The sequence below is a fragment of the Canis lupus genome, chromosome 33 (genome assembly GCF_003254725.2).
Source record: "Canis lupus dingo isolate Sandy chromosome 33, ASM325472v2, whole genome shotgun sequence".
Taxonomy (NCBI): Eukaryota; Metazoa; Chordata; class Mammalia; order Carnivora; family Canidae; genus Canis; species Canis lupus.
In genome coordinates, this window is record NC_064275.1 from 4,897,978 (window position 1) to 4,921,413 (window position 23,436).

At 37.9% G+C, this 23,436-nt stretch overlaps 1 protein-coding gene across 15 annotated transcripts in view; it reads left to right on the forward strand.

Moving 5' to 3' along the window:
- EPHA6 (EPH receptor A6) overlaps positions 1 to 23,436 on the forward strand; it is an 880,674-nt gene that overhangs the window by 844,962 nt on the left and 12,276 nt on the right. For 10 of the 15 annotated variants that reach the window (XM_025417283.3, XM_025417323.3, XM_025417292.3 and 7 more), the window contains 3 exons: positions 11,208 to 11,401; positions 13,531 to 13,602; positions 23,128 to 23,277. In XM_025417283.3, coding sequence (XP_025273068.2) covers positions 11,208 to 11,401; positions 13,531 to 13,602; positions 23,128 to 23,277 — 416 coding nt within the window. Of the gene's footprint in view, positions 1 to 11,207; positions 11,402 to 13,530; positions 13,603 to 23,127; positions 23,278 to 23,436 lie in introns of those variants that run through there. The other 5 variants (XM_025417307.3, XM_025417337.3, XR_007407961.1 and 2 more) reach the window with 3 other exon arrangements.

Genomic DNA, 23,436 nt, shown 5'->3' on the forward strand with positions numbered 1-23,436 from the left:
TCTGCTTAGCTATTGAGCGGTAACTTATTAAACATGTGCCAGTCACTGGGCCAGGTGTGCATGTGGGCCAGGATAGAGACCTAGAAAACCCAGTTCCTGCTCCCAAGGAGGCCACTGTGTAGATGAGGAGATGAAGTTCTGATATTCCAAGTGCTGGCCCTGCCCCCAAGTAGCATAGGTCATTCCTCAAGGATAGTCCTCACACCTTCTTTTTTTAAAAAATAGAAACAATACTGTGAATGGAACATATTTTTTAAATATATTACAAAAAAAGCATGCATACTGTATTAGTGCTTTTTTGATTAGAAATGACAGAAACTCAAACCAAACAAGTAAATATTAAAAAAAAAAAAAAATTCGTTCATGGGACTAAGAAGGTAGCAATGCTGAATCCCAGGGAGCCTGCAGGGTTTTCTGAGTGCTTCCCTAGGTCCATTGATCTCATTTTCTCCTACTGCAGATGTCCTCTTTGTTGTATTCTTTATGCTCCAGGGCTCAGCATTCCAGCTTAGCAACCTCAGGAGAATGAAAGCATTCTCCTCTGTGAAAATTCACATACCGGTCCCAGAGAAGATTCCCGTTGGCTCTGTCAGTGTCCTCCCTAAACCTGAACCAAAACCAGGCCAGGAAAATAAATACTGGGATTGGCCCAGCTAGCCATGTGTGCCGGCCTGTGCCTTCAGAGGCAAGTGGTGCACTGTGATCGGCAGTTTCCCCTTAACCACAGACAATGTGGAGAGAAATCCCCAAAGGAAAGCAGCTGTATTGCCAGAGATATAATATTTTGTCCTTTTCTTGGTATAAAATGATTTTCAAGATCAGCTTTATTTATGGCAGTATCACAGGGCACCAAAGCATTAACATCGTGCATTCACTGTACTCCAGTGAGGCACTGGTATAGTGGCAAGATCATGAGAGCTTTGGAGCAAGATTTCTCAACCTCAGAACTACTGACAAAATTGACATATTCGGCTGAGTGATTCTTTGTTACGGGGGGTAGGTTGGGGGGGCTGTCCTGTGCATTGTAGGATGTTTTGAGGTATCCCCAGCCTCTACCTGCTAGAGGTCAGTACCACCTTCCCAGACATGACAACCTAAAATGTCCCCAGACGTTGCCCAGTCAGAGATGGGGTACAAAAATCACTGCCAGTGAAGAAAGAGCCACTGCTTTAGGCTAGAAAGAACTAGGTTCAAATCCCAGCTCTGCAATTCACTGGCTGTGTTATCTTAGGTGGGTGGTTTAAGCTTTCTGAGATGTTGTCTGTTAAAGAATTCGAAATATTCAACTGCATGATTCAAAAGAATTAAAGATAATGTATGTAAAACACCTGGCATAGGGGCACCTCGGTGGCTCAGTGGTGAAGCCTCTGCCTTTGGCTCAGATCCTGATCCTGGGATCGAGTCCCACATCAGGATCCCTGTGGAGAAACTGCTTCTCCCTCTGCCTGTGTCTCTGCCTCTCTCTCTGTGTCTCTCAGGAATAAATAATTAAAATCTTAAGAAAAAAAAAAGTGGTATATACAAGGTGTTTAATTAATCAAATGTAATAATCACAGTTTGCATTTTCTGGGCTTAATATGAACCCAGTATTTTAGATTATTAGCTCATTTAATCTTCAAAATAATTATCAAAAATAAATACTATTATTACCCATTTCTAGATAAGAGAGCTGAGGCTTTCCAGAAAGTTTAAATAACTTACCCAAGGTTACTAGCTAGTTAATAGTAGAACCAAAGTTCAAGCCCCCTGCTTACTGCAAAGTGCATGCCTTTACCCTCGAAGCTATACTGCAGAAGTCTAATTTTCAAAGGAATGTCTATACCACAGAGGTTCTATATAATGAAATGAAAGCATCTTTAATTATGTATGCTGCTCTGTCACAAGAGAAGTGTTTTTGTTGTTCTCTATTAGCAAAAGAATGCAGATTGACTCACTGTTGTTTAGAACTATAAATCTTTTTTTGTAGTGTTCCGTGTCTTGGTATTAAAGATTTATAAAATGTACCATATTTATTACATTTCACAAAAGTATATAAGCAGTAGTTTAAAATCAAACTCTAATGATGGACAAATTTAGCCTACTACCAGAAACATATCACAGATAAGTGGAAGGGGTGCAGCTCCTTGCTGTTCCTTAGCGTTCTTTCTTCTTTTTTTAAGGTACTGCTGGGTAATGTTTTATGTTATTTTCATTCAAGTTTAAAATAATCGTTGTTTATTGTACAATGTGAGTGTAATGTAATGCTAGGAGCCATGCAAGTTCCAAAGATGACACCAAGGGCACTGCGGTTCTCCCAACACTTACACTGTATAATGTGCTTAGCAGAAGAAAATGGAAGCAAAACATGAACAGCAGGCAACATCAAATAACCCAATCCCCACAGAGCTAATATGTAGGGAAAAAAACTAACACCACATAAATAAGAGGTGACTTGACTCGAACTAATGATCAGAACACAAGATCAGAGTCTTGGCTTTTGTTTTGTTTCGTTTTGTTGTTCCCTCGACATGCTGCTGTTTAAAAACGAAACAAAACAAAACAAAAAGAAAAATACAAAAAACAACAACAACAACAACAAAAAACCTTTGAAGCAATTTGAAGCCCAAATGTCTCCTGGGTGTGGTATCATTCAGGCATATGCTACTAAGTCAGTTCATTTCCCCAGTAAGAGAAGCAGTAATAGGGAGCATCTCGTTGGAGGCTTACTAGGAAACATAATGCTGCCTCAGTGTTTCCATAGGATTTAGTCTCCTTAGTTTCAAAAGCTTCTTATTGAATAGTAAGTTTTGCTTTAGATTGCTTTCTGAAGCTTACCTGAAGAAAAAATTGGAGTTTATCTTCAGAAGTTTCTTTTGTTAGGTCATGTGGTTGAAAAGAACCTCTTGACCTTATCTGGATTGATTCCTTTTTTTAAAATTTATAAAGGAAGAAAATATATATAACCTTTTACCCTATTTCTTGTTTGTCCTCATAATTCTATAACCTTGACAATTATAGGTCAGTATTTCAGCCAACAACCGTGGATGTGTAGAATCCACTTACCTTAGAAATGCAGTATGATTTTATGACTCAGAGAGTCCAGTCATTTCCAATTTTTGTCTCTGATTAGATTTTCCAAACTCTTCTTTATTATGTAATGGTCCTGGTGTAATGATCTGTGTAAGATACAGGAAATTGCTAAAGGCCCATTCCCATTATTTCAACCTTTCCATATTACTGAGGGAATTTTTGCATTTATTTAAATATGTACTATACCAAAGCAATTGTCAAAATGGCCTTCCTTTTCTCAATTTTTCAATAACTCCAACTAATGGTAAATAGGCAATAGCATTTTAATTAAATGCATACTAATTACACTAGCATGATGCATGTCTGCTACGGAGTCAAGAGTAATAGAGAATATTACAAAAGGTAATCAATCATCATTGTAAATAATTCAAACGGTAACATTCCAAGTAGAGGAAACCAATAACCAATATGCTACTACCACAGGGTAATTTTTGAGGGAAGCTTTTTTGTAGCTAAATGACCACAAAGCTAGAAAATGTCCACATGCCAGTAATGTTTTCATAAAAAATTAATTATACTTTCAATATATTTACATGTTGAAATATATTTACACGCTTGAGCTCTTAACTCATTTTTATTCCATCTTTGCTCTCTTTGAAGCATGTACAAAGAGGACATTTTAAAATCCCCCTCTTCTTTGTACTCATAAACTTTATTTCCATAGCTTCTTAGTCTAGTGTCTGACCCTGTCTGGATTGGTGAAGGCCAAATCTAGACCTGGAGGTTATAGAAACCCAAGATGTAGAGATGTTACCAAAGCTCCTGCAGAGTAAGACTTCAGTTTCAGGGACTCTAGAAACTCAGCTTTTTTGAGCTACAAGGTACTAGCTCAAGCACTGAGTCCAGTTCTCTGTTCTTCGTTAATGAGGAGACTGAGATCTGCCCAACTCATGAGTTTATTAGTGACCATTTAGGACTTTGATGTGGTTCAGGTGACTCCTTTCTGAAGGTTTTTTCCATGACTTACAAACTGAAGCATTGTTACATTGAGTGTTAGTCATCTATCTCAACAAGTGTGACTTTCACCTGTTTGGGGTAAAAGATTTTCCAAATGACAGATCTTATCATCAACAACCTTTGACCTCTGGGAGTCCTCTACTTCATACTGTTCCCCATTTTATCCACACATTCAACAGTCTCAGAGATGGTAACCTACTGAAGACGAGCACTCTTCATTTTAAGTAGGTCCTTGACATTCTATGGTGAGTTCCAAAAAGTGAGCTTTGGGAACTGCCTTAGCTGCAGACTTTTAAGAAATCTTTTATATTAAAGTTTAAAAGGAAATCTTAGGTTTCCACACCCTAATGATCTACAAATTACAAACAAGCCTCTGAAAAAATATTTTCTGCCTGTACCACCTTCTTTGATTACTCTGTACTCTTTTTTCTTACCATACACTGAACTTCATTTGGGTTTTGATTGCCTTTCACTGAATTTTAAATCCTGGATGTTGAAAATATTGAATAAGAAAATCAGTATAGGATTATAAATGTTATTTACATATAGCCAGGTCTTTCCTACCTTTTTTTTTCCTCTCCCATGTAGACACAACCTTTATATTGCATGTCAGGAAAATAGATTACCAGTGTTTTCAGAATTATTGTATTATGAATCAAATATCCTAATATACATATACACACACACACACACACACACACATAAGTAATCAATATTCCAAAAAGAAAGTGTATACCGGGACCCTTTGCTTCATCATCCCCATTCTACCTGAGATTATAGGTTTTCTATAAACCCATGATTAATATTTAGAAGATAAAAATAAAACCATTTCACATTCTACTTACTAATGTATGTTTTAATAGACCAAAATTTTGACAGTTTCTTTGAAAAGAAAGTATGAATAACTAAATTCAGTGTGCTTCCTTTTGGAGATAGTTAGTACTCTTATAACATAAAAATCTGATTCCCTGCACAGCCCAAGCAGTCCTTGTTCAATGGTTTTGTTCAGGGATGTCTCAGCGTCTTCATATTGACTGTCTACTTCTTGTTTGCCTGGTTTTAATAAAGGTGCACATTGCCTGCTTTGATTCAGAAACTGTCAACACAATTGGAAAACTCATCAGATTCAGCAAGAGCAGAACAGTCTGCTACGTGCCCCATCTGAGCCTTATGTTGATTCTAGGCTGCTAAAAATTGCGGTGTCAATGACAGGCAACCAGTACGGTCTATTTAGAATAACCAGCCAGGTTTTAGATAATAAATTCTGACAGAATCTAATTCCTTCTACCTCTGCATGGAAATTATTACTGTAGTCATTTTCATATTTTTTCACTTTAATTTTCTTCTTGCATTTTTAAATAAGGGTTTAACCTTGTATAACTCTTCTCCAAAGGATGACAGCCTACAACTATCATAAACCAAACTGTTACAAAACTCTCTGTAGTTAATTATCACCCCTTCATATCCTAAAACAACAAACCTCAATTAGTCTTCTAGACAAAGCACCCCATATGCTTCTGGCTCCTTGTCAGTTCTTGACTAAGGAATCAGAAAATACCTATAAAACAAAGCTGCTCACAAAAAACATGTTTATGAAGATAAAGGTTAATATAGGTTTTCTCAAGCTGCTGTAAAATGCAGCTTTCCTAGATCACATATATGACCATTGAAGCTCTGGGGTTTTTTTGGGAGGGGCGGTGGGGGGACTTTGACTTGACAAGGCATTGTGCTAGGTGGCTGGGAACATATGGGAGAAAGAAATAGTTGCTGCTCTTCAGGGGCCACTCACCCAGCTGAAAGAGCACAAGTGTTTTGTCGTGGCCAGAGCAAAGGCCTGGATGCAGCCAGAGGTGAGGACTGAGAGCCCGGCTTATGGCGAGCCACTGCAGATTTTCAGATGTGGGAGGAATGGGATCACAGCGCCCCATCATGATTGCTTCAGGTGCCCTGTGGGATATGATTGGAGAAGGGAAAGGAAAACAAGTAGACTAGTTAGGAGACTGTTATCAAAATGGGAAATAAATTATTTGGAGGGAGGGATAATTTTAAATGGAGCAGATTTAAAATATATGAAGGTGGTAGAATCAGCACAACTTCAGTTACTTTTGAGCATCAGAGAAGAGAGAAACCCAAATGGCTTCTTGATCTCTGCCTTGAGTCACTGGAAGAACAGTGGTACCCTTTGCAAAGAACAGGAATCCCAAAGGAAGAATGGGGTAAGTTTTGAACAACAACAAAAAAAAAATCTAAGGTATCTGCATGACAACCTCATGAAGTTCTATGTCCTGTAGGTGATAAATCTAAAAACCTGCAGAGAAGGCTAAGCATAAGGCGAGAGTGCAGCCGGGAGTGTACAAGAGGGTAAAAGAGGCTCAGGGTCTATTTATGGTGGAATAAGTCACAGATCTGGCTTGAGACTCAGGACAGATGTTCCCAACCATTACCATGATCCAGGCACTATCAAGATGATAATATCTGTCCGTTTTTTCAGGGAATTATTAGCTATGCAATACTGACCCAACCTATTTATCAGTTTGAGCTTCGACTTTCTTATCTATAAAATATGCATAACCATACTCACATAATAAGGTAATTTGAGACATAAACAAAGTGAGCTACGTTAAACACCTAGGCCAGAGCTTGGCACGTAATAAGCTCTCAAAGTTACATATGTGACTTGAATCTGAAACCTGAAAGCTCACAGGAAATTGAACTCATCATCACTCCAACCCCAAAATTGTTTCCTCTCTTGTGGCCTCTGTCTTTACTGGTTGGCCAACTCAAAAACCTGTCCTGCCACATCTAACATTAACCCTATCCTGTGTTTCTGCCAAATCGGTCCACTTCTTGTATACCACAGCCGCTATCTCCACTAAGGCCGTCCTGCTCTCTCCTTCCTGACCTCCCGCTCCCTCCAATGTACTCTCCAAATGTAATGTCATTTACTTGCTAAAACCCTTTCCCTTTGCAAAAAGTCATTTGTAGCATACAAAATCATTCAAGGTCCCAAGAAATACGATTTTTATTTAACCTTCCAGCCTCAAATCTCACCATCCTTCTCTCTGAAGGCTCTATTCTAGCTGCACAGATCTACTTTTGTTCCCTGATCAGGTCACATCTCCTCTCTTCACCCTGTCCAATTGACCCTCCTACCTTGTACATTTTCTGTAAGATGCAGCTCACCTCCTCTGAGAAGCCTTCCCAAGGCAGGGTTAGGCACTCCTTCTACATACTCTCATAACTCCCTGTTCTACCTGGCATTTACCATATTTAAACTCCCTTGGCTTCTTCACTAAATTATGTTTCCCAAAGACAGATATTTCTTGCCCATTTGTTATCTCTTAACATACTATGCTCAACAATACATGTTAAATGGTTAATATATATCTCTTTGGATGAATAAATTTAAAAGTCCATTTGAAAGATGTTTTCTATTAACCATTTTGTGGATCATATCACTTAAATCTCTTCTTTTGGCTCCCTCGAAGCCATACTTCTTAGGGGTATGATCTTGGGCAAGTTAAATCACTCTGTGTTTACATTCCTTGTCTGTAAAATTGGGATAACAAGGGTACCTACCTCACAGGGTTATTATAAGGATTAAAAGAGTTGATACATGTAAATCATTTAGAACTGGTACCTGGAAGTATCCAAGAGCTCTCAGAAATTGTTAGCTGTTATTGTCACTGTTGTTATTGTTGTTACTATTATTCTACAAGGACCCTTCATGTATGACATCTGACATGATATAGGGCTCAACAAATTTTACAAGGTCACATGTTAAAGAATTGAGGAAATGTAAAAGTCGGAGGTCGACAAGAAGATAAGGCCACTGTCCCCACAGAAAAAGCATACTAGGACCAGAAACACTGCTGAATTCATTATGGGTAAAGGTTCCAGACAAGAGACCACACTCTCTTGTCATTCTCTCCTTTTAGAGGACAATTATGAGAGCCCTTTTGCCAAAAGAGAATATGAACAACCCACTTGGCACCAAGCGGTCTGCTTTGGGTGTTAATTATTTGCAAGAATTGTCTAGGAAAGTCAGCTAAGGACCATGAAGGCACTGGGAAAGAGGAACCCCTCTCAACGGGAGGAAGACGCCACTAGGCATACAGAAAGCTGAGTTTGAGTCCAGTGCTTCTCTCCTGGAGAATAGCAAGCCCCAGTCTCACAGGCTCATTGTCCAAGCAAGCCCAAGAGAGAGATCATTTTGGAGAATGCTGCTGGATGCACCAAGTTTTGACTAATACTTCCTTCAGAGGGGACTTCAAATGCTGCCATGCTCATTCTTTGAATCCATCTTGGGTAGCTTAAAACTTCAGGTTTTCTAAGAATCTGCTGCTCTATCAAAACAAATTGAAAAATTTCTTAATAACTTTGATTTTGTTCAATAATACTTATTAATGGGTCAGGCACCATATTAAATGATGAGAATATAAAATCTACAGACATAATTCCTGCTTTCAAGCAGAAAAGCAGATGAAGAGTTACAATACAATGTAATAGATGCAATAATAGAAATGTGTACAAGACTCAGAAGCATTCAGAAATGACTCTGTTCAGTCTGAGATACCATTTTGCAAACTGTGAAGTAAATAGGTATTTGACTTACCCAGAATATAAAATTTAAGCTCCAAATAAAAACAAGTCCAATTACTAGGTGCTATGACAAAAGGTAACATGAAAATCACTCCTACAGTCACGTTAATTGATAAAAAATTGGAAAGGAAGTTTTATTATGAGAACTGAAATGTGTTTCTGGAGAATGGTCAGAGGAAAACTTTAGAAGTTAATGGAAGTTAATTGAAATGCTAGCTCTGCCATCCATGCTGTGTAAATTTAGGCAACTTTCCTAACCTTTCCAAGTCCAGATTTTTTCCCTTAAGAACAAGGACAATGAAGGGGTACGTGGGTGACTTAGTTAAGCATCCAACTCTTAATCTCAGCTCAGTCTTGATGTTAGGTCGTGAGTTCAAGTCCCATGTTGGGCTCTACACAAAAAATAAAAAAAAAAGAATAGGAATAATAACTATCATATTGAGTTACTTTAAGCATTCAGTGAAGAAAAAAGTGTGAATCACCTAGAATATGATAGATACTCAATAAAAGAAGCTAATATTTTTTTTCTCAAAACATAACTTCACTTGTCATCTGTTTTATTCTATGCACTTATAAGTAGGTAACTGTGGTAATTCAACGAGAGAGCTCTCCTGGAGTAGGATTTTGAAGTCTTTTTATATGGAATTCTATCCTATTTTTCTTAGTTCCTTTCCAAAACAGTACTTCTGATGTTATACAAGCATTTCACATGCATCCTGTTTTACTAAAATGTGTTGGAAAAGGTCTTATAAGATGCAAACCTAGTTAATAGCAAAAATAATCAGAGAACAGATAAGAAAAAATCCTGTTCAATAATGAGATAAAATGAATACAAAAATGCTAGTATCATGACAGGTTAGAGTGTTCTGGTCACAAAGACACTGATGGGATTATGAGAAATTCCCTATAACAAAAAAGCTAACACTTAGCAGTTAAGAGGTTCTTGCAGGCATATTATTGCTCCTTTTTGCAAACTGCCTCTAGCATAAATTATGGATATTTCAGAGTCCTGTCAAAAAGTGTCCATTGAAAGAGAAATTCAGATATGTTTTTATAAACCACTGAAAGTGTGTAGCTGATGCTACAATAAAAAGAGGTCTCCACTTAACAGTATCACCACTTGCATTTTGTTATCTCTGTTGTTGATGGAGGGCAGGGATGAGGTTGGGCTGTGCCTATCTTTAACTATTGGTCTGTTCCTAGGCTCCCACCTCCTTTTCCTTTCTCCTAGGGATGACATAAGAATAGAAGTTCACATGATGGAGCCCCTGGGTGGCTCAGTTCAGCGTCTGACTCTTGGTTTTGGCTCAAGTCATGATCTTGAGGTTGTGAGATTGAGCCCCATGTCGGGCTCCACCCTTAGCACAGAGTCTGCTTCAGATTCTCTCTCCCTGTCCCTCTGCTTCTATCCCTGCTCATGCTCTCTCACTCACTCTCTCTCTCACAAATAAATAAAATCTTAAAAAATGGATAAAGGGTCACATGAATATTTTGAACACATCACAAAAAAAATAAGTTCTATAAATTTATAATCAATTATATTGCATTATTAGGAAATTCGCAGGTGGGCCACATATGAAATAGATAACTCTCCTGCCTTATTTTATATGCGATTTCCTAACTACAAAAATAAATGATAGATAGATAGATAGATAGATAGATAGATAGATCCCATCTTATTGTCATTGTGTTGTAACTTTGGCTTCTTTTAGACAATCCTTTTCCTAGGGCTTCCCTGTCCTATGTAGTAGCCACTGGCCACACGTGGCTATTTCAATTTAAATTTTAATGAATTAAAATGAACTGAAACATAAAATTCAGTTCCCTGGTTCTATTAGTCACATTTCAAGCACTCAACAGCCACATGTGACTACCTGCTATCATGCTGGACAGAGAGAACAAAACGTTCTACGCAGAGCCCTGGCCCCTGAAGATACTCACGCTGAGTGATCCTGTTGCTGTGTGCCCTTAAACTAGCCACTGATAGCATTTGGAGGATTTAATGACCTTAGAAGTTCTGTGAGGACTTCATAATCTTATCAGTGTCAGACTCAGGGAAAGCCAGAAGTAAGCAAAGAGAAACTAAGCAAGCAATAAAGAAGAAAGAAGGAACAATAGCCACCAAAAGAATACACACTGACATTATTATAAGAGGATAAAAAATGGCTCAGGAGTTCATTGCTTCAGCAGAGGTACAATTTTACTTGACGCATTTGTCACATGTGGTTTGCACAAAAATGCATCAATCTTATGCTAACTTTCTGATGTCCTAATTGGGTTTTGAGATGTTCCAGCTAAATCGCACAGGAAATATTTCTCGAAATTGTGATGAAGCTTAACCTCCCTTCTGAATACTACATGTTTAAAAACATATTTCCTCAAAGAGGTGTCAGCAGCTATTAACGTAGATACTTGCAACTTTTGTATTTATCTTTGTTTGGACTGCTTGTACCCACAAGTTTTTGTGCTTACTGATGTTTTGGCTTCTACTTCCTGTATAGAAAGGAATTCTAACGTAGCATATATTGTGTTATTTGTCCCAAAAAGTGAGAGACTAACCTGTGTATGTTTGCATTTAGGTCATTCTGTCCATTGAAGAAGGTTATAGACTTCCGGCTCCCATGGGCTGTCCAGCATCCCTACACCAGCTGATGCTCCATTGCTGGCAGAAGGAGAGAAATCACAGACCAAAATTTACTGACATTGTCAGCTTCCTTGACAAACTGATCCGCAATCCCAGTGCCCTTCACACCCTGGTGGAGGACATCCTTGTGTAAGATGCATAGTGTTGATTTTCCCCCCTCGACAATCATTTCTTTCAGGCTGTAGACAAGACTAACAGGTAGAGAGCAGAAAGTTTACCATGATAACTGTCTAGTTATCCACCTTTTAGAATATTTTATACAAACCATATTCTATTTATCAGCTGTGAAAAAAAACAATTAACATTTTTAAATGGATTTTTTTGTCTTCAGAAAACAGGTTCTCCTTTTGTCTTCTACGAATCTAATTTTTCTGAGTTAATTTTTTTTGCGGGAGTCTTTGTTGTTTGTATGTCCTTTCTTTGTTGAATGGTCTTTCCTTACCTCCGTGAGTAGAATTTGTGTGTATCTGAAGCCTCTTTAATTTTCTCGTCCATTCTATGTTCTGTCTCTCTATTTGAAATGGCAAGCAAGACAGGGGCAATTTGTGAATCAGCCAGGAGTGAGGATGTTTCCCGCTGATAGGATCACACCCAGCTGTTGTTGCTTTCCATTCCTAAACCCAGAAAGAGATAGATGACAAGACAAGAAAATGAAGGCACTCATATACCATTTTATAAAAGTTAGAGTTGAGAAGACCTACTCACTTCCCTCTATAAAACAATTCTAAGAAGGGGAGAGTAAAAGAAAAAATACTATTACCCATTTCTGAAAAGATTACATTTAAAATATTATCAAATTGAGAGTATATGTCTTTATTTAGGACAAATCAGAATGAGAAATAACCAAAGCATTTTCAAAGCTCACTTTCCTAAGTCAGGGGACGGCCAACAGGATATACAGATGTTCAGCTTTAGGTTACAGGTTCAAGTCAGTGCAGGTTTTTTGTGATAATAAGGCCAAAGGCTCTTCAAGGACGACTTGAGCAGGCCTCAGTTCACTGCAGAGCACATAAGAGTTCACCTCTAAATCACTAATTGGCAGCCTCAGTAAAGTGAAGCCAAGCATGAAATAGCTAGAGATTAAACTATTACTCTAGCCCATCTTCCCTAAAGCAGTCCAACAGAGGAAGCAGTAAAGGGCGGGAGTGAGGAGGGATGATTTAGGATTTTATCATAAAAGGGCACTCAGTGAGGGATTTTAAGCAAGCGAATGGCATGATCACATTTACATTCCTAAAAGATCACTCTAGAGCCAATTTAGACTGAGTGTGAAACAAGAAACAAGACTGGAAACAGAGACGGTTATGTGTTTACAGAAACGCAAGCTACAGAAGATTAGGGCCGAACTCAGGAAATGGGAATAAGTTTGGGGGCAGGAGGTAAGAGGAGAGAAAAGAGTCAAGGATTCTGTCAAGTGACCTTCTTAAACAAGCTTTCTTACTGTCCTTGGCCGGTAGTGTTACCACTAAGAGAGAGAAGAAGAAGGATATGGTTTTGGAATCAAAATGAGACCATTTCAAGTAAGCTGAATTGAAGATGCCTGTGGGCCATGGAGGTGGAGGTGTCCAGTAAGCAGTTATACTTGTAGGTTGACCCTCAGATGAAAAGGTCTGGGCAGAAGTTTTGAAGCTCATCAATATAGAGACTATAGCTGAAGATTCATGCATAGTTGAGTTGACCCATGCAGACTGTGAGGTATGCAAATTAACAGAGGGAAAAAGTGTAACCTCCTGAACACCAAGATTTAAGAAATAGCCAAAGGGAGAGTACCCAAAGGAGCCCGAGAAAGAAGAGCCGGACCAGTAATAACGAAAGCATGGAAAGAGCAGTATCACAGAAACCAAAAAAATGGGGAGAGTTTTAAGGAGTGTAATGTCCAAGTCTTCACAAAGCTCCAGCACGATAAAAAGTTGAAGTGGGTCCACTGATTTTAGCAGCTTAGTGGCCAGGTATCTATGGGCAGCCTTAGCAAGAGCATTTGAATAAAATCGTGTAAGACAGATTGCAGGGGAGCAGGAGTAAATATGAGGTCGGAGAGAAAAGCAATATAAAGTACTAAGTAGCCTGTCTCTGAAGGGAAAGCAAAGTAGTTAGAGAAAATGTTTCTTGGGTTTTTTTGCGTAAGTTTTATTGAAGAGATGGGCGCGTGTTGACATTGAAGAGAATGAGCTAATGCAGTGAGTGATGCGTTAATGGAAAAGAACTTTGGTTATCTATAAAATGAACTCATTTAATCCGGGCCTCTCATTGTGGTATAGGGTTAACGGACCCCACAGCCAGTGCCCATCAACAGAGCTCTCTAACTGTTCTATGGCTGTAGAAGCAGGCAGGTAAGAGCCTTCTTTTTGAAGAAAAGCAGATAAAATAATTTCTTCCCTGCTTTTTCAAGATTATGAATGTTTATCATAGTTGGAAAATACCAATGAATGCATTAAGATGAGAAAATGCCAAAAAGTCAAAATGATCCAGAGGTAAAGTCAACATGAGGGCTTGTGTCATAGGGCCAGAAGTTTATGGTTTCATGGGATGTGCAGTCATCCTGCGGACAGGTCAGCAATTGGCAAATGTGATGGTGCCCCCATACACGGGCAGGAGTTGGGTACTTTGTATAAAGTTGGCAGTTTGATTCCCCTCTAAAGTCTAATATCTGGGAGACCAAATGGAAAGTTTCTATGATGGATTTGCTATCCTTGTTTCTGACAGAGATCTCTGTGCTAGTGTTTTCTGCCTTTAATACACTTTTCTTGGAGAAACAAAGGGAAACAGAGTTCTTACAGGTACCATTCCTGAACCATTATCACCATTCTTATCTTCATAGCAGCCTGAGCAGGTTACCCTTGTCCACCCCTTTGGCCTCCAATGCCATCCACCCACCCTGTCCCTGATCCCAGAGAACTGAGACTGTTTAAGGGGAAGAGACATGGTATGAAGGATAGCGATGTTAGCTGAAGAACGTGTGGCTTGTTTTATGCATATAAGACTGTGGCACTGTCCTTCCCCTGAATCCTACAGCCCGGTCATCTGTCTTAGTGTGATGTTGGATTAAGAAAACATGACGGAGTAGAATTTCTATCTCTCTGCCTATTTATCTCTCAAACAGGTAAAAGGGTATAAATGTATAATCCACAGCAACTCTGATTAAACTCACCTGTACTCTTATTAGACTCTCAAGTATCCCCAGACTGCCAGGCTTCTCTCACACTTCTATACTGACATAACTCTCTCTCATCCACTAGGTCCCCATGGTTTTTATTCCACTCTAATTGCTTTTTTTCTCAACAATTCACCTGAGAAGCTTTTATCCTTCCTCTTGACAGAATAGTAAGAGGTGAAGAAATTAAGGCAACCAAGGTTGGGGTGGGGGGTGATGAGGAAAGCTGTGCAACCCACAGCTCAATAATTTTATAATAGCATATCAGAGATCTTATAAATCTTGTGTCTGCAGTTTTTCCTCTCAAAAGACGAGACACCCAGTAGAAAAAGATACTGGTCAGAGAAAGCTTTCATTGGAGTGGTCGTCCCAAATAATGCTTATATTCTTGTGCCTGGCACAGTCCCATGGGAATATTCAGAGCTCTGTACAGTTGCCAACACTCTTACCTTCTCTCCTACTCAAGAAAGTATGTGGATGTGTAAATGTACATGGCCATGAGTATAATTTTAAATCCAATTGATCCAAAAAAGTAGTTTGCACAAGTGCCTCTTTAGTATATGTAGTCATCCTTTCGTAAATGCGAATTTCAAACTAGCCTCACTTTTATTCATTCTACAGTGTTGAAGTGTATAACCTCCTTTTTAAAGAAGTGTCTGTGGCTGTCACATGGTGCACAGCCCCTGGGAGAAAAGGCCCAGTTGGAGGCCAAAGCTATGTAGAGAATGGCCTCAGGAGCAGTGCCTGGCCATGACCTTTGACACACCTCTTGCTCCCTTCCCCCTGACCTTTATGATAAATGCTATGGCCACTCTCCACCCCAAGTCGAGCATCCTCCTATGGAGTCCAGGGTTACATCTGAGATCCAGTGGTTTAATAATAGCATAAAGTAGACTGATGACAATATGAGTGTTCCTTCACCCGGCCCAATCTTCCCCACCTCACCCACATTCTACCACACATTCATTCTCCAGCCTCTTCAACTCTCACCCCTGATTCCTCCATACACCACAGCACTAAGGTTGAAGTCAGCTGGCCAATGCCTTTTTGGACAGTGCTGCCATGTAATGAGAAAATAACATTTTTCTCCCGTCCCTGCTCTAGATCCCCAGCACTGACAAAACTTTTTTACAGATTATGGGCTCTTTGATGACATCAGCTAAAACAGTGGCATCCAGGGATGGGCAACAGTTGACTACTAGATGGACCGGTCCATGATAGAGTCATGTTCTGCTCAGGCCAAGACACTGAGGAATATTCTCACTACCCACTGGGCCACAGTCAGGGATCTTAAAATACTTTAGCTTTTAAGAACTGGAACCACCACTTTCCTTAGTGCACATAAATCTATTATTGAACTTCCAAGTACTTGGCTACCAGTGATGTGTGAATCATGAATGTTGGGGAAAGTTCAAGCCAGTATCATAATTAAGAGCCTCTGCTTTAGAGATCCACAAGTAAAATATAAGAGTAAATGGTACCACTTCCTCTATCCAATGCATACAGCACCTCTAATGCTGCCTTCTGAGGGCAATAACTTTCAACAATTGGATGTGAATTTTTCCATTCATTTTGAAAAGATCTTGCTCAAAGATGTCTAGGCTATACATAATCAGCACTTGCCTGGTTGTTTATCTCTATATACCAAGTCATAGATAACTTGTCTTAATTTCTATAACTAGAACTTTTGATGATATTTTCCATGAGAAGTGAATGGCTAGCCAAAACCAGTGTTGTAATTGATTGATTAGCAAAGCTTTGTGGAAGGAAGACAGAATGTTAAACATGAATCGGGAAGTGTGAAACTTCCACCTGTTATAAAGTCTGAATTTAATTCACATGAACTGTTGGCACAAGCTAATGATAATACTGATGTTAAGACCAACACTAAAAAAAAAAAAAAAAAAAGACCAACACTAATACTGATCAAAATTCCAATATAGATCATCAATAACAACTATTACTGCCATTTGTTGAAGGCCTATTATGTGTCAGTTATTGTACTAGGCAGTTTTATATATAAGGTCATTTAATCCACTATTATTAGCTAACCCTATCCCTCAGGTAAGGAAAGAGAGACTCAAAGAGTAAAGCAGGTAATTAGTGGACTGGGCATTTAACAAGCTCCACCAACTGCAAAGCCCTTGTTCTTCCCAACATACAGTATACAATCATGCAAAATGGCAAGATTCTTCCCAATACGGTACTGTTTTCAGAAATACGATTACAGGAAAGTACACTTTTTTATATTTCCACATAGATTTTCTGTGGACTAATCAGACTTCATATATGGGGTATATTAAAATCCCAAAAAGAATTTGTAGTGGAGCACAGCCTGTTATTTTATGTTCTACTAAGCAAATACAAGGATGTAGAGTATATGTCCTCATTCATGGGAATAAGTAGCAAACACATAATCAATATATCCCCTCAACATCCTCCTATAATATTCAGCCACTTGAAGAACGTTACTTGAAAAAAAAGAAAGTAGTAACTACAACAAAATAGAGAAATGAGGAAAATATGGCAGCAACGCAGTTCGAGAATTACCTCCTCAGGCATTTTGTAGATTGAATTTTTCCAGTCTTGGCAAATATATGCTTTCCTTCTTTTCCTCGTTATGGCAGACATTACTAATCATCACAACACTCTTTCCCACTGAGCCCAGATGCTGCTATAGCCTCCTTTTTAAGACCATATTTTGACAACTACTGCCAATGAATTGTAGTTAGCATGTGATAAGAAATCCATTTCTGTTCCTATATTATTTTCTCACAAAAATTGCCTTTCCATGAGGTTCAGTGATCTATCACTCTAGCTATAGGGACAATGTGCTGGGTACTCAGAATTATAGGAGATTTTTAAGCAGTATTATTCCTACTCCACGTCTATCCCTCCTAACGTTCAAACACAGCTACAATTTTAAAATTTTCATCCCTTCCTACTTTCTGCTAGTTATCATCATTATGAGAATTAAATCATCGTATCAATTAAAAAAAAAAACTTGAAGGCTTAATGAAAATAAAAGGCATTCTTCCAGTTTAACACTTTGGAGAAGCAGATTGTTTGGAACCATGAGATATTGCCCACAAGTATGAAATAGTCACAAAATATATGGCATGGTTCTATGCGTTTGAGATTTTATAACATTTTGAGTAAAATTATACTTAAAATTTTTTTAAGTATATCAAAATTCGTTTACTATTTTGTGTTCAAGTTTGCTATTCAGCCTATTTGCAGAGAAGGCAATGTATTCTTTATTATCTGATTAAATTCTTCCTTCAAAGTTTAGGTAGTTTGTATATGAGAAGATTATTTTATGGATTAACTATATAGAGTGAAGTGTAATACCTGAGTTTTGAGATCATAAGCACGTGTGAAAGCAGTGACATTAAGTTGGATACTGCTGATGTGGTTCTGAGTCCCTTTGCCCTGGGCCACCTCACCCCCACCTATGGCTGCCTCTCTCTCCACTCTGAAACCTACAAAGGCAGAGATCAGCAAACACCAACAAGAGGCCCTTAACTCTTCGATTTGAGGGAACTAAATGAAAATAGATGGTCATGAGTCACCATTATGTCATGGACCAAACTTTTCCACAGAGAATATTCAAATCTAAATCATCACATATTTAATAAATTCCTGTAATACTTTCAGCATTGTGCTAAGGCCAACAGAAAATAGAAAGATAGAAAGATATGTGAGATATGGTCCCTGCCATCAGGGAATTTTAACTTACTCTTTAAAAAAAAAAAAAATTCCTCTCTCTTATGGATTGTTCCCAAAGGAAGTCATTCAACTGAAGCAAAAAGATAACATGCTGTAAAACTTCATAGTCATCTGTAATAATAATAAAAAAAATGTTGCTAGCCACCTAGGAGCCTAACTTAAGGGAATTAAATTATAAAGCATCAACATGTAGAATATTATACACTCATTTGATTAATAGTTATGAATACTACTGAAACATGCAAAGATTAATAAATAACTGAAATAAAGGCAATATCAAACAGAATGGACCTAATCTGTACAGTTCTGCTAACCATATATAAATGTAAGAGCTAGGGGGAAAAAGTTTTGTTAGAATAGGAACAAGAGAGGGATGCCTGGCGGCTCAGTGGTTTAGCATCTGCCTTTGGCTCAGGTCGTGATCCCGGGATCCTGGGATCGAGTCCCGTATCGGGCTCCCCGCAGGGAGCCTGCTTCTCCTTCTGCCTGTGTCTCTGCCTCTCTCTCTCTGTCTCTCATTAATTAATAAATAAAATCTTAAAAAAAAAATAGTAACAAGAGAAAAGCCGCTAAGCATGTGATGGCTTCATATTAAAATAAGATCTATTTTGTAATAGTGTTTCTCAAAGTATAACCTTTCTTGAATCATTCTTAATAAATCTATTACCATTTTATTTGCATGATAAATATAAAACATGGAAAACTTTTAAGGATTAAAAACCTTCTTGCTTTTTGCTGGCAGTTTTGATACCTATTGATTATCTAATACTAGTACTGAGGCACCTAGGGCACCAACTCAGTTTCAGCTCAGGTCTTGATCTCTGGGTCCTGAGATCAAGACCCACGTGGGGCTCCGTGCTCCATGGAAAGTCTGCTGGAGATTTTTTTTCTCTCTCTCTCTGCCCCTCCCCTGCAGTCATGCTCTCTTTCTCTAAAGTAAGTAAATCAATCTTTTTGTTTTAAAGGCTACTACTATTATGAACTCAAAGGGCTCATTAGAGTAAAAAATTATTGGCTCTATCAGTGCTACTCATTTTTACATATTTAGATGTATTACAAGTATATATTTATTGAACCTTAAGCTGTGTCATTACCTATTCTACCTACACTCCAGTCCTCTCTCTAATCTAAATGGACCATCATTTATACATTTAGAATTTCCTAACTTTACCCATTCCTCAGTTTTCTGAGAAAAGTGATAGACCTTTGACCTTCTGTTCTACAATATATACTTTTTTCAGTGTGAGCTGCTGATTTTGCTGTAAAGACATTTCTCAGGTGGGCAGCTCCCACTAATCACCAAATAGCAGAAATTTCTATGTGCTCAGCAAATAGCGGACTGAATTTATCATTGTACATGGTTGATAAGAAAGGGCATTTATTGTTTATTAGGTAATATTCCAGAGAATTCATGTGAGGGTGATGGAACCCAGCCCTCAAAGCCAGAAAATAGCAGCATTTTTCAACTTCGTTATAAGATAAGGTGAAAGAAAAGTTATTGCATGGTGGCTATGAACAATGAGGGGGCCCTGACCTTACTAAATCAACTGCCAATGCCATCGTAGAAAGGCCAAAGAGTAACTAGGTTACTAAAGACGTGTGGAGAGAAAGGGAATTACGGTATTGAAACGTTCTGGGAGCAAACAGTGAATGCTTTTCAACAGAGAAATAGGCTGGTTAAGTCATTTGGTATACAGAATGTCTTTTCATGACCTTTCTATACTAAGGACATAAAATTAGCGAATTACATTTCTACTCACCGATTATATGAAATTGTGAAAGCTCAAGAGTTACAGAGTTATCTCAGGAGAGAGAAGTGGATGTCATCTGACACTCTCTGTGCATCAAGAATGGCATTGGAGTATGAAGGGAAGTCACTTAAATACATTCTTTTAATTCCGTCCAGTCTCAACAAACTTCCCTGAGAAGTAATTAAAAGATGTGGGAGCCACATTGCTTTAAAATAGAACATTCAGTTTTTGAGCATGTGTGGTTTTATGTTAATAAGCAGTAAGGGTGCCCTGGTCATTTTGATATTTAAACTTAGTGAACTTACTACAGCAGTATTTCTTAAACTGTGTTTTATAGAAACTGGTCAGATCATTTAGGAAAATAATGCAGAAGCTATTGTTAATCCTCTTATATGTTCACATTGTACGTTAGAATAGTGAAGACTTGGAGAAACACTATAGTTAAAAATCCTTTTTAACTCTTTGCAGTAGATAACCTTTATTATTTCGTATTTTAAATGAATTTTTGCTTATTTTACAATTCCTATCGATATGAATGCCTCTAGGAAACAACAAATATAGCAATAATAAAGGATTTAGTGGTAGATGCTATAAAATGTTTTCAACCTTTGGATATAACTAATCTTTGTTTAGGGTCAAATCATGCATCATTCTGATATGAATTTGAATGAATTAGGCCACAATCAAAATAGCATTGCAATTTGTTGTACAAAAGAAGAGCATGTAGCTTTTAACAGCCTCCCAAATTGGAAATATAGTAACAGGATTGAGTACTAGTAAAAAGGATAGGAGTCATTGTTCAGGAGTACCAGACTCAGTGTGGACCACAATGTGGTCACAAGATAAATGCATATAATTTATGCAAATTCAAATTATATATTAAAAGCAAAACCCCCCGGGGATCCCTGGGTGGCGCAGCGGTTTGGCGCCTGCCTTTGGCCCAGGGTGCGATCCTGGAGACCCGGGATCGCATCCCACGTCGGGCTCCCAGTGCATGGAGCCTGCTTCTCCCTCTGCCTATGTCTCTGCGCCTCTCTCTCTATGTGATTATCATAAATAGAAAAATAAATAAATAAAAATAAAAAATAAATTTAAAAAAAAAGCAAAACCCCCTGTGTTTTCTACATTGTCTCTTCACCTTCATCCTCATCTTCAGCCAGACCCCAGTTTAGAAAAAGGGAAGCCAATGTAGCAATCAAAGAAAAACCAAAGACATGAACTTGAGGCCTCTGGAGGGGACTCTGTCCTGAAAAATCCCAAGGGCCCCCTTTTAGAATCTGCAAGAGTTGTACAGTGTACAACTTGTATGGCCATGCAGAATGTCTCTGACTTGCGTGTTCCTAAATACCCAAGGCCTGGTGATTTCAGGGTTACTTAAAGGACTTTTATGGGTAACTTTGATTATTAGAGATTTTTATGTTTTATGTTTTTACCTTAGGCACTAACCTTAAAACCTAACTCCTATTTTCATATATTTTTAACAGAACAATACCAGTTACATAGCATGTGTACTCCATCTACTTCCCAGTGGAGGAATTCTTACTTCATGTGGTTTCATCATATGTGTTCATATACTATTGGTGTCTAGTTAAAGCTGGGATAGTTCAAATATGAATGGTAAAAACTATTATGATGAAGTATTTCAAATATGAATGTTAAAACTATGGATCTAGTAAAGTCTCTGGATTCTTTCATTCTTTAATTTTATAAAAAATTAAAAGCAAAGTGAAATTTGGATTAACCTTCAGTATTCTAATAAAAATAATTCAGTGATTCACTTCTAATGGGAATATTTTTCATTACTTAGAAAATAGATTTGACTCAAATACCAAACTTAAAAAAAAAATAGGTTCCTGCTCCACTATTTAATATAAACTCTCAACCTAGTAATTTTTAAATGATATATTTATTACCCTAGAGGGCTAATAACATGCCTATAAAAGCACTTTTACTGCTGGGTATTTTGTAAAACCATATAAAATATTTTTAACTATTTTCATGTATTTCTAGAAGGAGAAATAGAATATAGTTTATTGCCAGAATCAGTTGAATACACAAATTTTAGTTAATTTTACTATAATTTCTAAGGTTATTTCCATGTTTATTCTGTCTTTAATTTACATGAAACTATCCTGTATAAATATGTATATGTATGAACATATATACACATACAAAAATACGTATTTATGTATGTATACACACACACATCTGCTAGCCTTTCCAGAGTGTAATGCCTTTATATTATTTTTATTATAAAACTATAAAAATATGGGGCTCCTAGGTGCCTCAGTTGGTTGAGCGTCCAACTCCTTGACTTTGGCTTATGTCATGACCTCAGGGTTGTGAGATCAAGCTCTGCTGGGCGTGGAGCCTGTTTAGGATTCTGTCTCTCCTTCTGCCCCTCTCCTGACCCCCACCCTCATTATCCTCTCAAAAAACAAAATGAAACAAAACAAAAAACTACAAAAATATCCCCAACTGCAATGCCCTTTGCCTTAGATATTAGGAACAAATATACAGATGTCTGTATCACTTACTTTAAGATCCATCAATGCTGGATTCCTTTTTCTCGTTAACCCAAACTTGCGTTGATTTTACTTTGTTTTATGCCATATTAACATCCATGCTTTGGGCTCTCCTACCCTAGGCTTGGATGTATGTAAGTCTTACTCATGCAACTGAACTCTATAACAGCAGAAATTGCTTTTTAATAAATAATAAATCCTTGTTGAATGTTTGAGAATAAATCAATGGAAGCTTGATCAGTGAATTCACTGTGAAAAAGAAAAGGGATTATCAGAGCAAACATTTAAAAAAAAAAAGGCAAAAAGGCAAGGAATCAGTGGCAGATTAGAAAGTGTAAGAGTGAAAAACCCATGACTACTTACTGTCCTTTATGAGGACTGGACTTTTCCTAGATTTGAAAGCACAATTTTATGCAAGAGGAAAAAAGTAAATAGCAGTTAGCAAGATGTGCGTTTTTCTCAAAAGATACATCTAGTACAAAACCCGGTTAATGGCAAAAAGCAGAAAAAGACAAACTGACAAGTGAAACTGACCAGATAAAAGTGGCTGATGTGAATATGATGGAAAATTAGAGATTTGTTTTAATGGACTGTGAAAATATCAGAGGTAAGAGGACTGAAAAGAGGTAAAAAAAAAAAAATTATTTTTTGCTTAATGTGACTTTAAAAATCTCCATGGATTTTTTTTTTTTCTTGTAGAATGCCAGAGTCCCCTGGTGAAGTTCCTGAATATCCTTTGTTTGTCACAGTTGGTGACTGGCTGGATTCTATCAAGATGGGGCAATATAAGAATAACTTCATGGCTGCGGGGTTTACGACGTTCGACCTGATTTCAAGAATGAGCATTGAGTAAGTGGTACTAGGTTTATTACCATGTTTAGACAATCCACTCAGGAAGTTACAAATCCAAATACTGTATCAGGAACACTGTGATGCAACCACATTTCCTAATGCTAGCCTGGCATTTCCACATCTTTCCTCACCATTGTTAATTACCATTCTAGTGGA